Source organism: Psammomys obesus, unplaced genomic scaffold (genome assembly GCF_907164565.1).
Source record: "Psammomys obesus unplaced genomic scaffold, mPsaObe1.curated_primary_1811, whole genome shotgun sequence".
NCBI lineage: Eukaryota > Metazoa > Chordata > Mammalia > Rodentia > Muridae > Psammomys > Psammomys obesus.
Genome location: NW_026596051.1, coordinates 16728497 through 16741178, shown reverse-complemented (window position 1 = coordinate 16741178; position 12682 = coordinate 16728497). Strand labels below are relative to the sequence as shown.

The 12682-nt window shown below is 48.3% G+C and overlaps 1 protein-coding gene across 1 annotated transcript in view; it reads right to left on the bottom strand.

Moving 5' to 3' along the window:
- Positions 1-6356: 6356 nt before the first annotated feature.
- Positions 6357-12682, bottom strand: part of Maea (macrophage erythroblast attacher, E3 ubiquitin ligase) — a 35803-nt gene continuing 29477 nt past the window's right edge. Inside the window, exons 6-9 of the mRNA XM_055623958.1 lie at positions 11136-11244; positions 9048-9181; positions 7781-7976; positions 6357-7381 (exon numbers count right to left, since the gene is read on the bottom strand). Coding sequence (XP_055479933.1) covers positions 7286-7381; positions 7781-7976; positions 9048-9181; positions 11136-11244 — 535 coding nt within the window. The 3' untranslated portion in view covers positions 6357-7285. The remainder of the gene's footprint in view (positions 7382-7780; positions 7977-9047; positions 9182-11135; positions 11245-12682) is intronic.

Below are 12682 nucleotides of genomic sequence, written 5' to 3'. Positions count from 1 at the left end.
GGCGCAGGAGCGGAAGTCACGGAGAGGCACCCGCCCTCGCCCAGTTCCTGTCAGACTGGGCCCCCCCGCCCGTCATTTGCCCGGGTGGTTCCATAGCGCAGGCGCGAGGACGCGGCTACGCGGTGACGCATGCGCCTCTAGGGGGCGGGGTAGCTCTAAGAGAGCGACCCGCGAGAAAAAGGAGACGGGAGGGCTCAGCAAGTTCTTAAAGGGGAGGGAGCCTTTGGGTCGGGAGCCTGAAGCCGGGGTGCAGGGAGAGGTTTGGATCTGGGCATCAGTTCCTTGGCCACCAGGAGGCTCGCGGCCCATGTACAGCCCCTGTACGTCGGCCGAGAAAGCTCCGAAGAGAGTCTGGGAGCAAGTCTGGTTGGGAGGGGCCGCCTCCCTAGCCGTGTCAGCCGTGTCCACCCGGAGGCCGGCCACCGTGGGAGGCTGCCCTAGGTAGTGGTGGTCGCTCTAACTGGATATTTTAAAGTGTCAGTTCCGTCTCAGCGTAGAATGATTTTAAAGGATATGGCGGCTCACGGCTAGAGCCGCTTGCTTCCTTCTCGACGATTTCACCGTGTCCAGGTCTCGGGCCCTTGCCCACCGCAGACTGCTTCAGCCTACCCGGGTCTAGATTACACAGATCCCGGCCTCTGTCACCTTAGCTCTCTCACAACTCGATCTGCTGGCTGGAGCCAGCCTTTCCTCTGTCAGCTCCTGGTTCACCCAGCAAAAGAGGCATACACCGGTCTTCCCTGTGTACCTTATGCTGGGCCGCGGTTTTCCACATTCAGCAAGTTTGAGTGTCCTGCGGTTCGCTTTTGCTTTTCTGGACTAGACTGCCCAGCACCGCTCCCCCGCCCCCCCTCCCCCACCTACCCACCCTTCTCCTAATCTAGGCCAGTGACCAGAGACAACTGGACTTTTTCTCTCACTCGGGTTCACATGTGAAGATCGTGCAGCCCAACTTCTGAATTGTTCAGGATGCGAACTCTTCCCACAACTTCGTGGCCACTGCCAGGTCCCAGGCCCTGCACACTCTTTGATGTCACGATTGATTGTGGCCTGCTGTTTCCCATTTCATATGCACACACAAAGATAAGCCACGGATTTGCCCCTTCCCCCCTCAAAAAAAAAAGTGAAAGCAAACGAAATGTGTTTGTGATATTTTTATTACATTTGTTTATTGGGGAGCTAGAAGGTGGGCCCTCATGCCATCAGGGCATCTCGAGAGCTAGTGTGGATTCCGCCACTCAGACTGAAGTTACCAGGCTTAGCAGCAAGTGCCTTGACCAGCTGAGTCATCTCAGAATGTCTTTTAAAGAATTAAAAAAAAAAAAAAAAAAGGCTCTGTGAAGACAGACTTGTATATATGTGCAACAAGGCATCCTTCAAAAGCTGAGCTTGCTGCAAACAGGAGCAAGCAGTCACATGCCAGCATGTCACAGGGACTCCCTTCTTCTTCTGAAGAAATGATATCAGATGCAGATTCTGGGCAACTAAAGAATGTAAATGATAAAGCTGATGAAATAATTTCACTTTTCTTTATTTAGGAAAAATTATGACAAGTTATTCAAGTGATATAGAGGGGAAAGATGGTAGTATATGTCCCAAGAGTTGTACTCTTACATAAATTGATATACTACTTGAAGGTACATTTTTATGATAATCACATAGTATATAATGGCATTTCAGTTGATGACAGACCAAACACAATACCTAATGGCATAGCAGACTTTTGTTTAAGTATATTCTATGAACATGTAACAATGTAACTGCCTAATGATCCGTTTCTCAGAGCATACCACTACCATCAAGAGAACCCCTGAAGTAACAAAATGAATAAGACACAGCAGGGCTGGGAGCGTGGCTTACTGATAGAGCATTTACCTAGCATGTATGAGGCTCTAGATTTGAGCCTATGCAAAAACATGGACATCGAGGATGGAAAGAAAGGAAGAAGGAGGATGCCACGATGGGTTAGCCTGAAGAAACCACATGGGGACGGGAGGAAGGACTCCAATAATGGCATGAAGAGGCCCAGATGAAGAATAAAAGCAAGTATTTCTAAGATTATGGATGGAAGATAGGATGGTTAAGGAGGATGGCGTTGGATGGGGGCTGGGAGATGGATGGTGAGGATATTCAGACAGCATAGATAGGAATATCTGACCGGCCCAAGGTAAATAAGGCAATTATAAAATCTTTAAAAAGAAAAGTGAACATCACTCTTAAGACTAGAAAGATAAAATGGGCTTAATTTAAAATAAATAAAATGGATACAGATGAAATGGAAAAAATAACAAAGAGCAAAAGATACAAATAGGAAAAAAGTAGCAGGTAACAGACATAAATCTAATAGTAAAAGTTACATGTCAAAGGCAGGCCTGGAGGCACATGCCTTTAATTCTCCAGTAGGAAGGGGCAGGTGGCTCTTTTTAATTTCAAGGCCAGCCTGGTCTACATAGTGAGTTCCAGGACAGCTAGAGCTATTGAATGAGACCCTGTCTCAACAACGAAACAATTAAATCTGGATGATGGGGCCTTCCTAGCCCCCAGATCAAGAATTCATAGGAAGGTAGTCTTCCCTGGGCACTGAGATTTTCTTTCAATAAGCTATTTGTTCTCAGGACTATCTGACACAACCTTCATCTGAAGTTTTAAATGCTTCTTTTGCTGTTCTTTCAGATGCTTTGTCAAACTTGAAAGACACCGCAGGCTACATAATGAGGCCTTTATGCAAAGGGTGGACAGGATCTTTGAAGTTTCACTGCCTTCCACTCAAAGCAAGTGAGATTGGTCTTGGGACTATGCAGACACTAAACAAGCCAGCAAGACATCATCATCATCATAGATGGATTGAAGGCACCATTCCATCTATCTCTCCATGATCCATCTAGCCTCTTCAACCACACTTTCATGTTCAAAAGGCCTGGGGGAGAGGGATAGCTGGAGAGGGGGCTCAGCAGTTAAGCACACTTGCTTCTCTTGCAGAGAACCTGGGTTCAATCTGAACCCAACACCTGGGCAGATACTCCTATCTACGCTGTCTGAATATCCTCACCATCCATCTCCCAGCCCCCATCCAACGCCATCCTCCTTAACCATCGTATCTTCCATCCATAATCTTATAAACACTTGCTTTTATTCTTCATCTGGGCCTCTTCATGCACTATTGGAGTCCTTCCTCCCGTCCCCATGTGGTTTCTTCTTCAGCCTAACCCAGCGTGGCGTCCTCCTTCTTCCTTTCTTTCCATCCCTGATGTGCACATTTTTGTAGATGAATTGTGGCTCTCACCTGTAACTCCAGTTCCAAGGGATCTGATTCTCTTTTCTGGCCTCTGTGGCCACTGTATGCCTGTGGTACACATACAGCTGTATACACATTTATATACACTCATATATACATAATTTTTTAAAAAAAAGGTCTTGGGATGACACAGCTTCATAGGCTCCAATTTACCCAAACATCCCTCAAGTAAAATTCTCCAATGGTTGTGTGCATGGTGTATTCCAGCAGTACATCCCTGTTTAAAAAATAATAATAATATCTATTTATGCATTTTGTTTCATGCAAGTGTGTTCACCATGCATGTGCCTGGTGCCCTAGGTTAAAAGGCATTGAATTTGCTGGAACTGGCATCACAGATGGTTATGTATGGGTGCTGGGAACCAAACCTGGGCTCGGCAAAAACAAGTGCTTTCAAACACTGAGCCATCTCTTGAGCCCCCAATCCCAAATTTTATTTCTATAGGGTAGAAATATACACAGCATACTAACGGGGTGGAGGGATTACTCACCCATAGAGTAAGCTTAGCCTTTTTTGCTAGCACTGCTCTTCCTCCATGTCCATCTGCTGCTGACCCTTGTTCCTAGGGCTTTTGGGTGTTATCATGAACTGAAAGTCCAATTGGCCCCAGTCTTCACTAAAGCCCAATGTTGTGCTCATTTCTAAACCTTATTTGCAGTATTTATGCCTCTACCTCCCTTCCACTAACCCTTTAACCCTAGGTAAGAGAGAGAAGGTTTGTGGGGAGAGAGGACACAGACCCCTTTACTTCTCCCAACTGTTGAGGGTCAATGGGTTCTTTCGGGGCTATAAAAATCTCTCAACAGCAAATGCAGTAAGCAGTCTCCTCCAAACCCCTGCGTTGAAATGTTTCTCTCCATCTGTCCAAGCCACCACACTCTCTGTCTTTGGACTCTCCAAACTGCCACCATTTCTTTCTGGGTTTTCCTATTTATATCCCTCAGAGTCCTAGACCACTCCTTTCTATGTGCTGCAAGAGGCAGGCTGTTACTGGCAAAGACCACGCCTGGCAGGAGGCAATTATCAGCTGTGGACAAACTACAGCCCAACTAAAATTCCACACTTGGGATTAAAACAAAAACATATTTACATAATATGAGTTTTTAAAGGAACCAAAACTTCCATTACAGCCCAAGTTTTGCTTATTAGAAGGGACTAACAAACATGAATTCAATGAGGGGCCTCTGACCACTCTGCAAAATCCTCAGCTGCAGGAAACATTGACCACCATGCTAAGGGTGCATCTGAGATTTCAATCTCAGGAGAGCTCCTTCCTCCACAGTAGTGGGAATACACCTCAAGAGTGGATGCCCAAAGTTATCCTTCAACCTCCATGAGTACACACACACCAACATACATACGAAACTGATGGTCTGAATGAGGATGGCCCCCACATGCTCATGTTTGAATGCTTGGTTCCCACTTGGTGGAACTGTTCAGAAAAGATTAAGAGGTGTGGCTTTCTGGGAAGGTGTCACTGGTTCTCTCTCTGCCTGATGGTTGTTCCCTCAAAATGTGACCTCTCAGGTACTGCTACAGCACACCTGCCTGCTGCCATGATGCTCACCGACTCTACCGCTCTGGATCAGTGAGCCCTCAAATGAAATGCTTTCTTCTAAACATTGCCCTAGCCAGCATTTTAGCGTGGCAATGAAAAAGTAACCAAGACTAAAACCTTCCAAGTCAGTATCTTAACTTTGTCTTACCTCTCTCCTGCCAAATCATAAGCTCGCATAGAAAATGTCACCTGCATGTCCCCTTTCCGATGTCATTCCTCCCTCATGCAGGTAGTTTTCCTCAAGGCAAACAGCTCAACTTCAACTGGGTGTCTTTGTCACCCAAAACAGAAATCCTGCACCTGCCACTAAAGAACAGGGGCATGCCAACTTACACCATGGACAGTCAAGGCACCAGCAGACCAGAGAAAGCGTTCCCTTTAAGTCTAGCTTGATAAGGCAATGAGTTCATCTGGATTGCTTACAGGAACATAGGAGACTTGAAGGCAGATACAGTACCAAGAAGTTCCCCCATGTAAACTTTTTGTCATCGTTCTGTTTTACAAGACAGGGTTTCTCTGTGTAGCCCTGGCTGTCGTGGAACTCACTCTGTAGATCTGTGTGCCTGTCTCCCGCACACTGAGGTTAAAGGCGCGCACCACCCCCGCCTGGCCCTGGGGGCGGGGAGTACAGCACTTTCACTCCCTCACTTGCTCACCCTGTATAATCTTGGTGATGGGAGAAGCCTCCTGAGCCTTCCCTAGCTCCAAGAAAGCATTCATAGGCTTAGTCACATGACGGTCACGTGCAGGTGATCGGTGATCGCAGCTACTGTGCCTTGAGATGGTAACAGTCCTACTCAACCCGAAGGGCAGCTACGCTGCAAGAAGGCACAGCGAAGTTCTGAGATCATTCTGGTGTCACGGGTACAAGAGGAAGGCCCCACACAGGCTCCAGAAAGTATAGTGGTGTCAACTGGTGCTAGGTCAGAGTCCCCGAAATAGACCACGAGGTGGCTCCAGAGAGCTGGAAGGCAGAGGGTACCACAGGCAAAGTCCTCCCCCACCAGCTTAAACTGGGGAACGTGTCTGGCTCCACTGGAAGAACTGGGTGATGTGGCCAGTGCAGCTGTCAGAGGAAGAGTCCGACCGCAGAGTTAGAGAAGGGCGGAGAATGACCCAAGTGATAGGTGCAGAGAACACTCAGAACCCTGCTTCTGGGTCTACATCCTGACCCCTTGCCCCAGCAGTGGCTCCTAAGATCCCAAGAGCAGCTATCGAGATCCTCCAACAAACCTGCAACGTTCCAGCTCCAGGTGGGAACTGGCTGGCCCAGCAGGAGCCAACTGTTACCTAGGCCTCTCAGCATTTATGTCCTCATTCCTCAGAAAAGCCCCTTGGAGTTTATCAGGCTATGCTGTGTACACTAGACCAAGTTAGGTATGCGGAGTCCCCTTCATTGTAGCGGCAGGACAAACCCAGGTCCCGTACGGGGCTGCGTGGCCTACTGGTCGGCAGGGTGAGCAGAAGAGACCTGAGGTCTCAGAAACACCTCACACGGAAGGTGAGAAATAGAAAGCTATTTTATTAACACGCTTTACATTTACAGTTCATTAGCTAATCAACATCAACATGCAAAAATAAGCGCTAGATACAAACCTCTACAATATGGTTTTGTGTCAATTACAATGGTTCATCTGTTTTGAAAACCCGTCAGTACTTATTTTAGCTGAACTATCAGTTTCTGTAATGAAAAGCATTTACACTCTAGACTACGGAACCACCTGGCAAGGCCTCTGCAGAAACTCAGTCCAGCGGCTTTCCCGTGAATACATTCTCAAAGCAGGAGATAAGGCGGTGCTGGAAGGTGAGCTACTGAGCCTGTGCACAGACCACAGCCCCAGACACCCTGGCCACGTGGGCAGAGCCTCCTCAAGTCGCAGGCCCAGGCGTGTGCGGTGCATGGTGCTTTGGCAGCAGCTAGACAGTGAAGTCAGGAAAGGCCTCGGCACCACGTTACAAGTCACTGCAGCCAACCTGGTTTGGCCAGCACCTTGCCCAGGCTGTGGCCAACAAGAGTTGGCAAAGGACCAGCCTGCTCCTCAAACTCCCCTGAGTCCCATCACTAGCAAAAGAAAGGAAACAGAGAAACACTGGGAAAAAACCGATGAACCGATTCCTACTTCTGAGATGCTCTGGATTTCCTTGTTCAGTCACACCGTAGAGAAAGTTTCCTCTGAGAGGTTCAAGAACTTGCAGAGGCATCAGTCGACTTATGTTACAAAATCCTACCAATCAAACGCTGTTCTTAAGCACAGACTTATTAAACCTCACTTCCTCTTTTTCTAAGAGTGTTTGTCGTTGCTCACTGATCTTTGGTCGCAAGAAACAGATGCCGAGGCAGGCTGGGGTCTGGGGCAGGGGTCAGGGCAGGGGGGATGGTTCCCACCCACCACAGCCTCTGGCCGAGGGCGTGCGCATGGCAACGCAGGGCCTACATGATGTATACTTTCTCAGCTTGGGAGAAGTGGAAGACTTCTTTGGTTCTTGGGCAAACAACTTTATCATCTTGACGAATAGAAAGCAGAGACTGGAAAACAAGACCAGAGTCACGCATTAAAATGAGAAAATCCCACACAAAGTAAAGACCTGAATTAAGGGCATTCCACAAAGTAAGCTATCATAAAATAAACCATCTAATATTATTTCAAAAAATTTCGACTTAAGTGTATGAGTGTTTTTCCCAAAGAACTGGAGTTACTCAGGGCTGGTGCTCTGCCAGAGTAACAAACGCTCTTAACTGAGCCACCATTTCTTTAGTCCCAAGCCATCTAATCTTACAAGTCACTTCTAGAAGGCACGCCTGTCAAAGAAGCCTGAGGTTGTTCGAATGTAGCATGATCCCGCCGCCCCCATGCCCCTTTACTCTTAGACAGCTCCCCTGCCCTGCCCAGCCCTGCCTATAGCCCTGATCATCCAGGCCCCTCACATTGTAGCCATAGACATAGCCATTAGGCAGCATCATGGGTGGGTTGTTCTCATTCATCACGTCACCAGAGATCTTGCAGACCAGGCGTGAGTTGGCACAGTGAGCCATGGGCAGCGGCTGTGCCAGTTTGTTCAGAGAGCGGCTGCATACAGGGCAGTCGGGGCTCTTGGAGCTGCCATCCTCCTTGTAGCACTGTCTGTACACAGGATTAAGGAAAGGCTATACCAACATGATCAGCAACAAGGCAGGTATGCTGTGACTATTAGTATCTAGACACAGGGCATCCTGATGGCCATAGGGACACCATGCAGAAAACAAACAGGGCTAACAGCCAAGGTAAAGAGTGCTATAGCCGTTTAATAATACTGGCACAGAGACCTGAGATAAGCCACCCAGTGGGACAACAGCACCCTTGCTGGCACCCTTCCTTACTCAAATTTCTAGGTAGAGCAGGCAAAAGTGTGAAACACGGATGTTCTGCTGTACTGTCAGAAGACAGCAGGTAAGGACATGCTTATTCTGCAGTGTCCACTAGATGGTGACAAAGATGGACCTTGAGCCTCAGCTTGGATCTCAGACCAAACAAGTCCCAACTGTGATCCCAGAACAGTCACTACTGGTAGGGCAGCCAGGGGCTGGCTACATGTAGCAATCAGGCCAGACACACAAGGGACAGGTTCAGCCAGAGAGGTAGGGTTTAGCCACACAATGGATACAGGTCAACCACACAAGGGAGAGTCACCCAGTGAGACAGGGGTCAGGCCCACAGGAGATGAGGTCAGTCTGAGGTCCGACTGCCAGAAGCCCACAGGGATGGGAGTGAAACATATGAGAGGGGACCAACCACACAAGGGACACGAGCAGCCACACCAAAGACACAATACTACCATAAGGAGGGGTGTCATCACAAGAAGGAAAAGGTCAGCCATGCAGGGCAAGTCATACAAGGGATGGGTCAGTCATCTTCAGGGTAGAGCATGCCAAATAAAAACAAGGAGGGATTAGCCTTTCTTGTCTTTCCTGAGGAGGGAAGCTGCCTCCTTGTCAGAGCCATGGCTATTACGAGTTAAGCTGAGAAGACAAACTAGCTAGACAGAGCTCAAGTCTCAAGGACTATAGAAGCCAGCATCAGGTGCATGGCAACACTTGAAATGGAAAAGCCATGGAGGACCTTGGGAGGACTCACAGACCAAGGAAAGACTAAGTTGCTGGGTCCCAGGCCCTCCCAACCTTCACCCCAGAGGGCAAGCTAGAGCAAGGAGGATACGGTGTCTTTATTGCCGAGAGCCCCGCCTGCAGGGTGAGGGTAAAGACAGAGCTGTTTCCCAGCTGGTGCAGTCGGTAGTTGTCATATCGGAACTGCTGGATCAGCATTCGCCACCGGGCTGGGTCCAGGAGGTCCTGAAAGACAATGCAGAGGTGTTGGGACCCTCCCCTGGGAGTTCTTGGCAGGCCCAGCCAGCAGGGATGCCCCAACAGCCATTACAAGACACCTGCTGGCCAAATGCTCCAGAATGATTCCTGCTGTGTACCCTGTGGTCTTGCAACAATGAAACAGAACTGCAGAGAATTACAGCTGAAAGAGAGGTCACTCCAGAGAAGAAATGCTAGACAGATGGTTACATATGATCTCAGCTCAGAGCTATCCCTGGTTAATGTGGCGTTAGACAGAGATAAAGAATGCACATGTACAAGAGCAAAAGAGGTAGGGCCTTAGCATCACTAGGGAAACAACACACTTCACCTCCACCTCTTTACTTTAAAAATAAATAAATACATAATTTCTTTTTTAGCCTTATGTGCACTGGTGTTTCACCTGCATGTGTGTCTGTGTGAGGGTGTGAGATCCCCAGGAACTGGAGTTACGGACAGTTGTGAGCTGCCTTGTGGGTGCTGGGAATTGAACCCGGGTTCTTTGGAAGAGCAGACAGTGCTCTTACCCACTGAACCATCTCTCCAGCCCACCTCCATCTCTTTATAAACACACTCTTCAGTATGATTTCTATAGAAACAGTCTATGGAGGGCTGTGCCCAGTCTGGAGGGCACATCAGCCTTCGGGACCCTTCTTCTCCTGAGGTCAGACCATCACCACCTTCCTCTGAAGGAAGTTTCTTCTCTGCCTTCATCACCAGTGCCCTGGTTCTTCCCTCCTTAATTTACAAAAGCCATTCTTTCAGTTCTCCTTTTGAGCACTTTGTGCCCTCAACTGCCTGTCTGCCCCTAAGACAAGGATTTCTGCTGTGATCCTGGTCTCTTTCAGGTCACCAATTATCTGTCACTGTCACAGCTATGCCTGTTACCCTGCTGACCTCAGAGCAGGCTTCTTCCTGTGCAAACTGATGGGATAGCAGGTGTGTCCTACCCTTGCCTGTACTACAGGCCTTGCATCAGAGAGATGGTTATCTTCTAACTCGACTCCTTAGGCCCAAACCAAACCTTCTCCAATGTAGTAAAGAGAAATTTAAGACACTAGTTTAAACTATAAATTTTAGACATTCCTGACACTCTCTGGCCTGGTGGCATTTCGATACAAGATGTCCTACACTTCAAAGTTGTACAGGTTTACTAGGGTCCAGAGCAAATCTAGCAGCTTTAAAGGTACTAAGTGGCTCTACTCAGGCATGTTGGCACTGTGGATAAGGCTGCAGGGCACACACAAAAGCCTTTCACAGACCAGTCTCAGGGCTCAGGCGACAATGTATGTGATGCTATAAGCAAAGCCTGTACCTAATGCCTTCTGAGGTCCTGGCTTGGTGAGGCTTTACTAAGCAAGGGTAAAAGCATCAACTGCTCACTCAGGAACAGATAGCCCAAAGTGGGACTAAGGTTTGTACAAAGCAATGGGGCATGCCCACATCCTCTCCCAGAACCTCTCCTACCACAGGCCAGAGAATGAGAACGGGGGGGGGGGGGGGGGGGGGCGGCCTGAAAGCAACAGACCTGCAGCAAGGAAAGAGACCAGCAGCAACCAAAGCAGGGCAAGATCACCACCATGACCTCTAGTGCCAAAACTCTGGCCTTACACAAAAAGGAAGTAGACCAGAGCAGGTAAAGCAGAAGACTCGATGCTAACGTGACAGAAAGACTACAGGAAAAGACCACCCAGGAGGAATGGCAGGGCATGGAGACCCAGAGCCTTCCAGGCTGAAGCATGCTGACCTCTGCCCAAACTGCTCACCAGGTAGACGGGAATAAAGCCAGAGAAGCACAGCTGGGTGGAACAAGCTACGAGGTTTGAAGAAGTGACAGCAGATGGGCACTCAGAAGCCGGCCAGCACCCTGTCTAGCCCAATCCACAAGACCCCTGACTCCAAGGACCAGCAGGAACCTAGATAATAGGTACATAAACATTACCTTGTATGGGGAGATGTGAGTGTCTGGTGGGAAGGCCAGCATGCCCATGACCTGGCGGACCTCATCCAGCTGGCTCCCTTCAGCCTGACTGAAGTGCTTTCTTGCATGTCTGAAAAACAACATTTGGCACATTTAGGTCTGTATTCCCAACTTTTCATTAATAATTACTTACACAATTCAGAGGTCAGAAGACAACTTGTCAGAGTTAGATCCTTTTCTTCTACCATGCAGGTCCCAGAGGTTAAACTTAGGTTACCAGGCTTGGAGGCAAGTGCCTTTACCTGCTGAGCCAACTCTCTATAAGGCCTGAATCTCCAATTTTAAGGATCTGGGCTTCAGAATCTGGCACAAAGGAATCCCATCCCAGAAGATGTGCTGGGTGGGGCCTGAGCGGTCAAGGTATCAGGAAATGGGTTCAGCCAGGGCTAGAAGAGTTACTGCCTGAGTCCTCGAGTGGTTCCAATTGCCATGAGTGCTTACCTTACCCTCCAGGCCCAGAGACTTCTACTCCTGCATATTCAACTGAAAGTTGTTCAGAGCAACTCAGGCCCAGAGATGGACTGCAAAGGTTGTCTAACTCATCGTGTACAAGCAAACACACTGTGTTCTTTCACACATGATACACATGGCTAGCTCCTGACCAGGGCCTGTCCTTCCTGGAAGGGCTGGGCATCCAGGAGGAGGAACATAGAACTCTTTGCTGGCCACTAGCCATGAAGACCTTAGGTTTTATATCTTCCCACAGGCCTCATCCCCTGTCACAACCTCTATTCCCCCAGTCCCTCTTGTGGAACCAGCCTACCTAAGCAGCGGCCACTGACACAGCAGAACCCACAGAACCAAGTCTCCATGTAGTTCAGCCCTGTGTTGGCTAAGTCAGGAAAAAAGAGCTACAAGGTCCTGGGAAGCTGAGGCAGCCTTGAGGTGAGTAATGGGTATGTATGCTTCAATAGAGAATAAAGCTGGTAGACGATGTCACCAAGCAGATGAGGAGCAAGATGGCCACAAAGCTAGTAAAGTGGGAGGCTGCAGTGAGAATTCTAGAACTTTGGTTTCTTTAAAAACACAGAACTATTATAAGAATACATTCTCATTTACTACCAGATGTGGGGATACGGGGCTGCTTTGCAGCAGCTGTGATTTGCCTCATGCTCTAGCAGAGGTGTGGTTTTCCAGCTGCTAATAGTTTCTGCGATTGTGTGATGTTTGGAATTCTGGGAATTTTTCAGAGGATATATAAACTAAAAGAGCCCCAAATAGGTAGGTTGGTTATTTAGGTGGGTTGGTTGTGGTTTGTTAGTAGTCACGCTCAAAGAAGAAACAAGTAGAAAGAAATTAGGTTCAGAGATCTTTCTCCCCTCTATCCTTCTAGCAATAGGAATGAAATGGGGGGGGGGTGGATAATAAAGGGTGGGAAAAGAATCTACAAAGTAGCGAAGACAAGCTACATAAGATATGTTCAGTTTAGGACACAACCAGCTGGTTTACATAGCTTCCCAACTCAACAGAAACAGAAGAGACTAGTATTAGGCCTAGGACTCTGACAT